This window comes from Corvus cornix, chromosome 19, assembly GCF_000738735.6.
Source record: "Corvus cornix cornix isolate S_Up_H32 chromosome 19, ASM73873v5, whole genome shotgun sequence".
Taxonomy (NCBI): Eukaryota; Metazoa; Chordata; class Aves; order Passeriformes; family Corvidae; genus Corvus; species Corvus cornix.
The window spans coordinates 10,421,963-10,435,192 of NC_046348.1; the positions used below are offsets into that span (position 1 = coordinate 10,421,963).

The 13,230-nt window shown below is 49.1% G+C and overlaps 1 protein-coding gene and 1 long non-coding RNA gene across 4 annotated transcripts in view; one reads left to right on the top strand and one right to left on the bottom strand.

Annotated features, from left to right (window-relative positions):
* The window catches only part of LOC120411031, a 44,516-nt gene extending 41,672 nt beyond the window's left edge, over positions 1–2,844 (bottom strand). The window contains exon 1 of the long non-coding RNA XR_005603423.1: positions 2,529–2,844. This is a non-coding gene — a long non-coding RNA (uncharacterized LOC120411031). The remainder of the gene's footprint in view (positions 1–2,528) is intronic.
* Positions 2,845–3,023: 179 nt separating this feature from the next.
* KSR1 (kinase suppressor of ras 1) overlaps positions 3,024–13,230 on the top strand; it is a 50,300-nt gene continuing 40,093 nt past the window's right edge. For all 3 annotated transcript variants that reach the window (XM_039563134.1, XM_039563132.1, XM_039563133.1), the window contains exon 1: positions 3,024–3,307. In XM_039563134.1, the coding sequence (XP_039419068.1) occupies positions 3,083–3,307 (225 nt within the window). In that variant the 5' untranslated portion in view covers positions 3,024–3,082. The remainder of the gene's footprint in view (positions 3,308–13,230) is intronic.

A 13,230-nucleotide genomic window follows, 5' to 3' on the forward strand; every position in this document is an offset into this window, starting at 1 on the left:
GCAGGTCATATCTTATACTTGTGTGAACTGGTTTGGCTCAGTTGCAGGCAATGGAGATATCTAAACTGGGAAATGGTGAGGATTTGTTCTGGGAACACCATCTCACCATCCTCACTTTCTCTGTATATCCTAACAAGAATATCCAGCAGCATGTTTAAAAATAGGACTTAAGTTTCTCAGCTTCCCAGCAGAGGAGCATGCCAGAGCTACTGTGTATTCCTGTGCTGTGCCGGGGAGAGGAATACTCCTATGGCTGTGTAGGAGGAAGCCTTTGAGGGGAAAATCACCGATAATAAAGGCCTCTTTTATCTGAAATACCTAACATTTCAGCTCTTCAAATCCCAACACTGCATTTTCTTAAAACAGGTCTCTATTATGTGTTAAACACATCAAATAGAGTAATTCAGTCTCATCATCTAAATTCAGTGTTGTGATAGCTGAATGAAATTGGGGCAAGCTAGCTAAAAAGGTAATAGAGGCTTTTCATACAGGCAGCATGCGAAATGCATCAGTGCTTTTCTTTCCTCAGGAATAAAAAAAAGGTCTTTTTTCCCCAGTGAGCTTATGTTACTGAGTCCAAGACCATTGCTATGGTCTACAGGCCAGGACTTCCAGGAGCACTTAGCAAGGTTAGGGCTTTATTGGGGTAGCTAGAACCTGATCTGTGTGGGCAAGAGAGATGGGGGACAGTGGGGAAGAGAAATCACCTCAATCCTTAGGCCAGTGGCTTAACCAAGGGCTTAGCAGTTTTCTCTGATCCAGTTCAGGCATTCCACATTTTATGGTTGTTTTCAAAACTCTTGTTTTTTAACACAGTGGCAAAAAAGGCCACTGTACAATTCACATTGGAATCAAGTTGACAAGTGGGTATGGTTCACTCAATTCAAGAAAAAACCAGTTGTTTTCCTCTAGAGAATGCAGTTCTTATGTCCACCCCACATAAACTGTACATTAGAAGAAAAATCCTAACAAGTGCATCAATAAATGTGTAAGGTACAACATGAAATAGGTCACTTCTGGAAATCTCTGGGAAAACAGTACATTCAGCGTGCTCTCATGGTCCTTCTAGCATGGTCCAGCCTTGGTATTTCTCTTTTCAAACCATCCAATAAGCAGTGCTTTTACCCCCTCTCCTTATAGACAGGGAGCTGTGGTTCCAGACAACTGGAACCACCAGGACTGCACACAAGGTCTGTGGTGGAACAGCAGCCTGAGCTCCTGGGAAGGCGCCAGCCCTGCAACCTGCGAGGCAGCAGCGATGCTGAGCAGGGATGGACGCACAGGCAGTGTTCAGTCAGCACATTTTTCCTGCAGGCCCAAGGGCAGCCCTGTGTGCTGGGGCTGGAATGCTGCCCACGGATGGCAGCCGGGTAATGAGGCCGGCACTCCCAGCACACAAACACTGCAGGGAATGCCAAGTATCTTGTGATGCACGGCCCACAATTTTCCTAGGTTGCTTTCTTATGCAACGCACTCGGCCTCTTGTCTATAAGCAAATGGATATTCTCAGGTGGGCATGCAGAGAATGTCTACAAGAATGGTATCTTGTTAACAACATTCCTGAGTTCCACAGTCACATGTATTTGAGGATTTCAACCCGTCAAGAGTTCTAGAAACTAAAATTTCCAGTGTTAAACTTCCAGTGCTCCTGAGAGCAGACGACGTAGATAAAAGCTTTTTCACAAGGTCAGAAATATGGAGGTAATAAGCAAAGTTACTTTCCCAAAACCACAGGACTCATCAGATGGCAAACTAATTAAACCCTAATCCAGCAAAGCCCTTACTGCGTATGAAATTTACAGCATGTGAATAATGACAATGAAATCAAATACTTAACCTGACCCACATTCTTAAGAAAATTACTGAACAGCATATGCCACACTACTTGATGCAAATCCAAACTAATGTGGATACCAGTATTTATCTAACCATGAGAAAAACAGCTCAGTGTCAGCTGCTTTGCCCTGCTCCACTGCCTCATGTCCTAAATTGGGGGGTTTTTTGGTTTTTTTCAGGAATCTCCCTTCTGTATTGCCACATGTGGCTCAGATGTCATTTAAGCTTTTAAAACCTGGTATCAATTTAGTGCAAATTAAGGAGGCTGCCTTCTTCTGTCAGCAAGGTACAACCTAACTGCCTCTCTGGATCCCTCATGTCAGATGAACAGTCCCAATTCTAATAACTGGGAGATGAGTGGTTCCTGCACTGACAGCTCAGCTCTGTGTGAGCCCATCAGAAAGGCTGGCTATGAAACCAAATGTAATGCAGCTACCTGGACTATTTTTCTCACATCTCCATTGTGAAAGCTGAAACCACAGGGATTCCACAAGGCTATCATAAAATGCCCTCCTACTCATGATATGGATGAACCCACACACCTATTGCACTCAAAGCTTATATTCACGAAAATACGTTTATCGTAATGCCCGCTCACACCTGCCCTGGGCTGGGCAGGTCCTGCTTTCTCCAGGGGCGCGGAGCAGAGCCGGCAGCGGGCTCCTCGGGGCGAGCTGCAAGCCCTGACATACCTGAGGGGAGGCTGCCAGGGCGGCGAGGGGCTGAGGCGGGCGCGGAGAGGGGAGAGGGAGGCAGCGAGACGGGAACTGAGGAGCCGAGGCGGGCGCTGAGGGGTGAGGCGGAAAATGAGGGGTAAGGGACACGCTGAGGGAAGCGCCCCGGGCCCGCGGCGAGCGCTGAGGGGTGAGGCGGGAAATGAGGGGTGAGGGACACGCTGAGGGGAGCACCCCGGGCCCGCGGCGGGCGCTGAGGGGTGAGAGACACGCTGAGGGGAGCACCCCGGGCCCGCGGCGGGCGCTGAGGGGTGAGAGACACGCTGAGGGGAGCGCCCCGGGCCCGCAGCGGGCGCTGAGGGCGGCAGCGGGGGCGGAGCGGGCGCGCTTGCGGAGCCCGGCGGCCGCGCATGTACCGCGCGGTGATTGCCCGGCGAGTGCGGCGGGGCGGGGCGGGCCGGGCCGGGCCGGGTCGCCTCCCGCCCGCCCGCCCGCCTCCCTCCCTCCCTCCCTCCCTCCCTCCACCGCTCCCCCGCCGCCGCCTCGCCTCCCGGCCTCCCTGATGCCGAGGGATGGATAGAGCGGCTGCCCTGCGAGCCGCCGGCATGCTGGAGAGGAAGGAGCGGAGCGGCGGCGAGGCGGCGGGGCCGCGGGGCTTGCCGGCAGTGCGGAGCACGCTGCAGCAGTGCGGGCTGCTGCAGGACCTCATCGACATCTCGCTCTCCAACCTGCGCGGGCTCCGCACCAAGTGCGCCGCGTCCAACGACCTCACGCAGCAGGAGATCCGCACGCTGGAGGTACGGCACGGGCTGGCAGCCGCGGGCGCCGCAGCGGGGCCGCGCCCGGGGCCTGCCGCTGCCCGCCGCCCTGTCCCCTCGGCACCGGGGCCGCGCCGCGCCCGCTCCTCCCGCGGGCCGAGCGGTGTTGGCGGGGGTAGCGGCGCCCCGGCCCCGCCGCCGAGCTGTCAGCGGGCTCGGTGCTCCCGGCGCGGCGCGAGGCTCCCCGCCATGGAAGCCGCGGAGCGCGGTGCCGGCGGAGCGCGGACAGGTGCGGGGCAGCCCCGCGGGTGCCCCGGGCTGCCGGGCGGGTGCGCGGGAGCTCCGTGAGGCCGTGCTCCGTGGCCCCGCCGCGCCCTGCGGCCTGTGCCGGGCTCCCGCGTCCCTGTGGAGCGGGATGCGATGTGAGGCGCGGAGCAGAGGTGACTCGAGGCTCCCTGGCAGGAGGTGCGTCCCCACACCGCTGTCCTGACGAGCTGGGAAGACTCCCGTTTGCCTCAGGTCCTTGGTGCTTGCTCCTGATGGCTCCTGCCCTCTCCTCCAGGCCTGTCTCTCTATCCCTGGCTCAGTTTCACTGATCTAATCTGATCCTCCTTTTCTCTGTGTTGCTGTGGCTCAAACAGCATCATGGGCCGGGCTGGAGAGATGTTTTGCTGTTAAGAAATATACGCAATTCTTCAAGCACAAAACATGCGCTGTTGTGATGCTCTCAAAGAAGCGCTGAATCTGTACAAAAGTCTGCATAAGTATTTAGAAAGGGAAGGTAGAAGTATTTTTCCTTACTTCATTTGACCTTTAGCTACTTAAATAACATTTCCTTTTACCTTCTGTGCAGGTAATTTTGCTCTAAGCAAACAATCCCTTCCTGTCCCCTTCTTTGATTCAAGTTTGATGTAAATGCTAAGGCTCCTCTTCTCTACCTGGTGGTGGAGACTGTGGAGCTGGATAGAGCACTGGGCTTTTTTAGGAAGAAAGATCATCACAACACTGTAACTCTAATAAACCTACATGCTGAAAAATCCATCACATGAGAAATTAAGGTTGGGAAGAAAACTGTGAAACAATAGGTTGTAGGTAGCTTTTGGCACAACCTCACGGCAATCTATCATTCTTCCTTTATTCTTTCTCTGACATTTTTTGTGGTTTTGTTTGGTTGAGTGGTTTGTTTTGTGGGGTGTTTTGTTATGGTTGGTTCTTCCCCCCCAAATTTATAGTGCTGTTCTTCCTCCTGTCACTTCCAAATAGCATTCAAAAGGCTATTCTCTGTGAAACAATATTTGTATAGCCTTTTGGCAGCCCTGCCGACGGCCTTTTTGATGCCCAAACAATGTCACTGAGCATCATTTTGGAAAATGATCATCACTATTTTTCTAGCGGACCTTTTCTAAAAGAAAACCTTTATTCACAAGGTATAAAGGCCTTCTATCATCTCGAGGCTCTTCTTAAAGCAACAAAAGCTGTTTCTAGTGATAGTTCTTGAGTGTGTGCACGCAATCCTCTTCAAACAAATGGGTGCCACATTGATGATCATAAAATTTATGATCAGAAGAAAATCTCTTTGATGTACAGTCCAATATGTGATTTCTCTGGGAGTTCAACCAAGTGCTGGATGTCTGCTCACATGTGGAGCTGTGGGCATGGGTACAGACTCCATGTTCTTTGCACTGTTCAATTGCATGTACCAAAATACATGTCAGGCATAGCCTGAGTCTTCTGCTTGACTGTGCCAGGCAGCAGTCACAGAGCCAGACTGCAGGAGCTTAAGGTCTGTGTTTGCTTCCCCAAGCTGTCATTGCTCATGGTGCACCCTAGGGAGGTGGGCCCAGAGCTGTCTCAGGTACCAGGTGGAGTTCCTGTGCCCTGATTCCTGTGCCAGCAGTGCCACTGTGGCTGTGTGCCTCTGCCTGTGGGGTTGTGTCAGCACAGACACGAGCTCTGGTCCTGCAGGGAGCCGAGTACTGCTGGGTGGACTGCGTAGGCAGCTCCTGATGAGTCTGGAGTGGAGCTGGCAGCTGGGAGCTCGGAGATCTCCAGGGCCTGCTGTGCTTCCCTGGTGGCCTCAGCGAGTCACCAAATGGCTCTGGTGGGTCGTGATTAGTGGCTACTGGTGGTGCAGTGCTGTGAGCCACATCTGTACTGTATGTCTGTCCTGAACTGCGAGCTCATCTAGGCTGGGGCTGAACCCTCACAGGGCTTTTTTTCTGTGCAAAGACTTCAGAGGAAAAAGAATTACGAAAACTTAGTACCATTAGTATAACTGGTAAACTGTGTAGTGAAGGTACAGAACAGACAGCAGTGCATGCTCGTGGCTGTTTCTGATCCCAAGGTGAGCACAGCCCTGAAGTTTTGAAAGTAGTTGTAAGGTGAATGGAATCCACAGCCTAACACAGCAGTGCAAACTCATCTAAATGCTTGTGTTATTTTTCACGTAGACACACTGGTGGTCCTTTTGCCAGGGCTTCCCTCTGTGCCTCAGGTGGCTGTAACGTATGGCACATGATTCATCATGTGTATGTCGCCAGGTCAAGAACACCAACCTAACCAAGGGCACTTGGGCTCATACTTAAGCTCCCTCCCATTTACTGCAATGCTTCAAGTCCTTCCTCGTTCCTCTTGCTTGTAAGGTGTTCTCAAAATAAAGCACATGGTAGATAAGGATTTCAGACTGGACCTTGGCAGGTACAGATAAGCACTCACGGTGGCTCAGAAGAGTGCAGGGAGAACTGAGATACAGGAAGGAGGGGAAAGAAAGGGCTGTGGGAATTGTTTGCAAAGGATGTGTTGAGTGTAATGTGTTATGTGAGCTGACCCTGTTTCACATGTTGGAAGGCCGTTTCTTAGAAGGGCAGGGAGTTTCCCTGTCGTGGAAAGTAGGTTCTGTTAGTTTGGTTATTAGCAGATGGGGTTCTTTGACGCCACAAGGTCTGCTTTGGGTTTTTTAAGTTTTATATGTACTGCCCGATAAGTGCTTGAGTGTTTTTCTTTTTACCCAGTGCTGGTCTGTGCTTTCAGTTCTGTCTTAGCAGGTTTACTCACTTCTCAAGTTGACTACAAAACTGAAATGGAAAATAATGGTAATTTTAACTCATATGTAAGAGAGTAAAAAATGTCTTGCCAGGTAGTGAACATCCAGTGTTGTTCCAAGCATCTTTGGAAAGAAATAGCTCTGTCAGTCTACCTCTGTCCTTACACTAATCCCTTGTATGACTCAAATTGGTTTTGCAAAGTTAGAAACATATTATTTTTAGCTGTATTTCTTTGTGAAAGCAGTATCTTTCTGGATTCATTTCCCTGGCTGGGAAACTGCTGGTGGGACTAGACATCTGTAGTGAAGCACATCCAATTTCCAACCGCAGCTCAAGCCAGTCTGTTGGAGGTGAGAAGGAGAATACAGTCGCAGGTGCTGGCAGCAGGAAAGGTTCCTGTGGTTTCTCAGCTGGAAACAGCTGGTTTGGTGAGCTGTGGGAATCCCCAGACTAAGTGGGACACCTTCCCCCAGCCCCCCCACTTTTGACTGCAGCAAAGGTGAGGCAGGAAGGCTGAACTGCGAGACCTAGAGTGGATTTAGACTGCAGGTGTATTTTCTTTCTAACTGGGTTCTTTCCTCAGAAGAGCTGACTACAGTGGCTCTGGCACGGCAGCTTCCTCCAAACTGGTTATGGTGGGAGTGTCGGGGTGAGGCAGTAGCGCACATTCTGCCTGCACTTTGGGAAAGCTGTCTTCCTGGCTCTCTGGCCAGACTAGATCTGTGATAGAGACACTCCTGGCCCTGTGTGCAAAGATCAGTTTGGCTTCTGCCTCAGGAATGTCCTCTGTTCAGCACCTTCAGCAAACAGAGTACCAGATCAGAAAGCCTGACTCCAGCTGTGCCACAAGTAAGTCTGTCTACTCTCCACAAATCAGTTGTTCACAGTGGCTGAATGGTACCTGTGGATTAAATCTGTCTGAACTTGCTTAGGCATTATCTCAATTCATTTGGCAATTTGTCTAGAAAAGGCTTATCTTACCAAGCAATCTCTGAGCAGAAACAAACACTTTGAAAATGGGGGGAGGCATGAGAGGAGAGGAAGAGGGATTGTAATAGTCCACACTTGCAGACTGGAAGTTGGGCATGTGGTATGCATAAGGGAAGGACAACTGTGTTTGTGAATTGGAAGTAGTGGGAGTAGTGAATTTTTCAGGCCAAACTGCAACCTGTAGCCACATGTTTATGAGCTTTGTTCAGCTGAAAAGACTTCCTTTCCCAGCAGGTCTTATGTAAGAAAAGAAGAAAGTCTCTTACTTCATCTTACTTTTTGCATATATGCAACACATTTGTTTTACTTGAAGTGTCTTATGTTTTTGTAGGACTCTTTTCTTAAGTTTGTGCACTTCATGTACAAAGTAGTCTTCAACAGAGATTCTGTTTGACTTGGAAGGAGGGAAGACCATATATAATTATCTAGTCTGCAGACTTCATCTTTCCTTTGTGACAGTTATGATCAGAATTTCCACATCATAATGGAATTTAGCACATCTAAATGTTGACACAAAAACTCAGCAGCAGTGTTTTCACTTACCTGGAGTTCCCAGGACAAGCTCTGGTGAGCAGGTTATCATCAATATGAAGATAGGACAAGGGACTCTTCACTTTTCTGTCAAGCTCTGTGTGCTTCTTGCCTTGGGTTGGGTTCCATGGTGCACTGATTGGGAAGCAAGAAATGAAATGTCAGAGTAAGGCTCTGTGCTGTCTTTGCCTTTCTGAGGCTACCTGTGTGGTCGCTGGATTCTGGTGACACAGCATTATTCCTGCTCATCTCCTGCAGCCAGCTTGGAGACCCTCCCAGCCCTGGAGCTGCAGTGCAGGAGCTCAGCAGGGCCTGGCTGGGAGCTCTGTCTGTCTGTGCCTGCACACAGCGACAGGAACCCACAGCCTGCAGTGCCACACAAGCCTCAGTCTCTGCATATGACTTCTGACCTTTGCTGCGTGCATAGAACTGATCTAATCAGGGAAGTAGCCAAGCTGAGCCCCAGCTGTGTCCAGCTGAACTCCTGGTTGTGACCAAGCTTGCCCAGATCCCACCTGTGCAGAACTTGGGCTGCTACTCCAGTTCAAATGCTGTGAACTGCATTTTACCCAAGGAAAGCCCCGATCGGTGTTCCAGCTGCACGGTAGAGACAGATGTACAGCTATGAGTCAGCATGGGGTACACAAATTTATCACCTGGTTTGGTCATAAATAGGAACACTTAACAAAGAAGTCATGTGACATACCAAATTATTTAGGGAATAGTTTCGCTTACAGTGATATTTCCAACTGAGACAGTGTAGTCTATCAGATGCTTGAGGGATAAACCCTCACCTTTCTTTTAAGGTTAATATTTCTTACCCTTATTTTCAGCTTAGAGGGATTTTTTTCTTTTTTAAATAAAAGGAAAATGGTACTGAAAGCAAGCCTGGCTATCTCCCACTGCTTGGGGGCTTGGAGAATATATTGGCTGGATTACTGCTGTGGTGAAAGGCACACAGTCATGTATGGATGATCCTGACTCAGCCAGCTCTCAGACTTCTCTCCTTGCTCATTTCTCACTCCTGTGGAGCAATCCCACACAGTCGACACTACCAGCAGCACGGAGTTGCCACAGCAGGTGAATCTGGGGGACAGAGGCTCTCTGAATCTGGAAACACACCTGCTCCAAAAGAAACGGGGAATTCTTCCAACATACGACTTGTGTGCAGTGGTGCATGGAAGTGTCATGGGCATTCCTGCTTCTTGGTGGGAGTCTGCACCTAGTCAGAGTAGCACATGATTAGGAAACAGTTTGGCATTCTGGCTTAGCTTTTCCTGCAGCCAGTCCTCGTTGTCGTAGCCCCCAGAATCTAGAACAGGATCAGTCCCCAGTTAAACTAGTTAAACTCTGCCTTGCTTGTAAGGTGGGACAACTGGGAAGCACCAAAGTTTACAGGTAGTCAGAGAGGCCTTTTGCCTTAAGCCAGAGCTGCACAGAGCTCCTGTGCCACCTACGGATCCCAGAGGCATGTCCCAGCCAGCCCTGCTCCCACTGCACAGCTCCAAGGACATGAGGTAATCACTGCTGCAGCTGTGGTGTTCACTTGTACCTGTGCTAGGTGACAATCACCTGTTCTGTGTCCTCATTGTAAACCTGCTTTTTGCACAACCTGTTTAAAATGAGCCCTGGAGCATTCCTGAGGTGGAAACTCAAACCTTAGCTTAGGCCCTGCTCTTGGGGCTTGAGGGAATCACAGCTCAGGCTGATCACAGGTATCTGGTGTTCATCCGGCTCTAAGTGCAGCACAGGGGGCTGAAGTCTGAGCTGTTGCGGTTGGAGGTAGATAGAAGATCCAAATCTCATTGGACTTACACACCTGAGCTCAAGATTGTTCAAAATCTGTCTTTAAAGTTAAAATATAGTTGTCATTTCTGTATGTATTCCAAAGTGAGCAGAGGCCAGGTCTCTCATTCCTTTTCTGCCTAGTGACAACATCCAGTTGGTTCTGAGTGCGTCTTGGGGAAGCAGGTAAGGATCACAGGACACTTAAGCAGCAGAGTAAGGAATCATGCTTTGGTTGGGGCTACGGAGTGCCCCTGATAGGATGATTAGTAGTTATCCCCCATGGAAGAGCTCTAATAGCAGAGGCTGTGAGCTGCTCTTTAGAGCAGTAATTAACGTGGCACTGAGGAATGCTGCTGGGATGCAGCAGATCCAGGCTCTGATCTGGTCTGATCTGATGCTGCCAGAACAGGTCATTGACCCCAGTGTTCAGCATGCAGCCAGGAGCCTCAGGGCTGGCGCCTTGGAAATCTTCAGAAGCCTTTTGCAGTAAGTTTAGCACCCTCCTGCCCAGTTCTGCTCTCCTTATGTGCTTCTAAAACGTGGGTTTGTTGATTTATCAAAGAACTTTCACTTCTGTTTGAAGCAATCTAAATTTGGAAAGGAAGTCTTCAGCTCCTCATTGTTGCTGTGTATGGGTTATTGTTGAGGCCTGCAGGTTCCAGTGTGAGGTTTTATTTTTAGTTATTAGTGATGTTGAATAAACTGAAGAGAAGAAATAATTACTAGGTCTTACAGCTTGAGAACTACAGATTGATTTTTGGTCATCACCGCTAAGAGACATTGCTAGGAGAGATAATGGGCTTGTCAGTAAGTGCGGTCACGGGGAGACGTGTCCATGCCCCTCATGCTGCCTGCAGTGCTCTTGGAGAACCTCTCCAGACCTGGTTCCTACCAATTTTCTAGCAACATTTTTCTTCTTCCAGAGCAGTTTTTTCCTTTTATTTCTAGAGTAAGCTAGAGGACTAAATCCTGCTTTAAAATACAGTTACATAGCTCCTCTGAAATAAGCTGAAATAGGGAGATTTTGTTTTTTAAAGCTTCCTGACTTTTTTGTATGTCTCCTTAAGAACTGTTCTTTATCTGCCAAGCAAAACATCTCAGGCCTTTTGTCTTTATGAGCAAAACTGAAACTTTCCACAAAGTAAAACATTTCTTACGAAGTCTTCTAACTTTAATTTCCCATAATTTCTATAGAGACAGGTCTGAGTGGCTCATGGCAGCATCAGCTAGTAGAATGAAACTCTCTGAGTGCAGATCAGATTAAGTGTTTTTTCCCCTCATTTTAGTGAATTCTGGAAGCTATGCCCTTGTCTATCCTCCCTTGTTTTAAGGAAACAATTGACTAAAACCCACAGGTGTTGTTCTGAGCAGACTGATCTGCTTGGGCAGTTTTGCACAGGCCTTCAGCCTTCTCCCTTTGGAAGAAGGAAGGTTGCAGGTTTTTCTTTCCTTTTTCCTGTGAAACACAAGGGTGTCCAGAATAGCTCTGAAAGAGCCAATTTGGGCACAAACACCAAAGACTCTTAGCATTTGTTCACACAGCTAAGCTGGGAGAAACCCCAGAGCAGATCTCAAAGGGCTTGTCAGCCCCACTCGTATTCAGACAGGATATTGTGTGTGTTGAAACTGGTTTGGTCTTGCTTTGTGGGTCAAGTGTAGTATTTGTAGAACCACCGGCTGACTGCTAAAGGTCTGATTTAAGCACTGCTGTATTGGTACATTTTGTCTGGGTATAACAAGACAGAGTTTCTGTGGGATGCCTCTCCATGCAGCCTAAATTCCTGAGCCATTTGCAGTCACGGCTATGGACTGGAGTGGAATCTGTGGAAACTCATGTTTGGAAGGAGAAAGGAAAGCTACTGTGATCTGGGTCTTTAACTATTGCACTGAAACACTGGCTGGGTTTGTACTGAGACTGCATTTGTAGGAAATGCAGTCCTACTTTGGGAGATGTTTTCTGTAGTGATGCCGAATACACCTCTGTAGCAGTAATTACCTGTTTACCTCTCACTAAGTGGGCCTTATCAGTTCTCACCTGCCAGTCTGTAACTGGAAGGGTAGCTGACTTAGCAAGAGCTAACTGAACACTTCTGCTAGGATGACATTAATGTTCAGTTTTTAATTCTTGTGGAAACTAAATCTGCAACACCATTGTGCTGCCAAGGCAGGTTCCAGTTCCACTGATGTGTTCTTTCCTTATGTTTTTCTACTGTGCTATTCAAATTGCTTCAGTTGCCAAGAATAACTAGTTTGGGGTTTGAGGCGAAGAGCTTTGCAGCAAATGGACACCTGGCAACATAAGATTTCAAACTGAAGGCAGTGGCAGCCCTGCTGCCAGTGCAGTGAGCAGGGAGTATTCTGGCAGCAGATGCAGTGGTGGTGCAGCTCTGAGCTGGAGTCCATGGGAGTGTCTGGGGGTTCCTTGCAGCTCCTCTCTGCAGTCAGTCCAGCTGCTCTTCTAGTGAAGGGGCAGATCCTGCCTCTAGCATTTTATTAACAGATTTTTCAGTGTCCTTTTGAACTGTTTTGCAAAAACAGAACATGTTTGTCACTGTTAGAGACTACTGCTGTACACCAGAAGAGCTCTGAGCTTGCAGGGGAGCTTACAGAGACACCCATGCTCGTTTCTAGCCTTCTTCCTTATGCTAACATAGCCAGGAGTAGCTAAATCCTACTAGGCTTAACCTGCATCCTTTGTCCAGTTCTCTTAATGCAAAATGCTTCTGGTTCTTCATCTTTGCTAGGCAGGGCTCCACGATGTCCCTGCTGCCCAGTGCCTCCTGCCTGTGCCTGCAGTGGCTGTGTCCTGCCTGTCCCCACTTTGCGGTGTCTCTCCAGCTGCTCAGCTCTGCTGCAGGCTTTGTCCTCTGGCCCCAGCGCTGTGACAGCCTCTCCAAGGCCCCACAGACATGGCCTGACTCAGCAATTTTCTCAGTTCTGGCTTGATCTTTCCTGCAGCTGTAAAACCAAGGTGCAGGGGGGAAGGGGAAACACATGAGGAAACACATGGTCTGATCCCTGCCTCTCCCTTTCACTCCTTGTGGACCCTCTACATAAATAGGCTGGCTCAGCCCTTTTGGTCTTCCTGTATTCCTGACACGAGGAGCCTGGTGTGAGGTCTCTGCCATCGCAGGCATGGCCCCTTTATACTGCAAAGAATAAAGTCTCCACATTCAGGCTGTATTTTACAGGGTGGGTTAGCAGCATGGTCTGTCAGCTTCCCTGACAGAGCCTCAGTGGTGTGGGAACAGCATCAGTGAGCTCTGCAAGTCTCTGCATTGCTAGAATTCTTTAGTGTTCTTCTAAGTGCTGAGCCTTCAGCCTCTTCATGCAAGTAGCTGTGGCTTTGAGAGTTATCTAACCTCAAACTCTGGGAGAGAGAACATGGGAAGGTTGGAGAGCTACCCTGATGCATGAGGGATTTTGAAATTTATCAGTAAGAAACACTCATTTCTTTGGGAAAAATAATTTTGAGAGGTTTTCCTCTAAGATGTCCTGGTGCCACCTGTTTGCAGGGAGAGCGTGGTGTGGTTCCTGTGCTGCTGTGCAGGCCCTTGCCAAGCTGTCTGAGGATAAGACTTCCTACAGCACGTGACCTTCCTGCCCTGA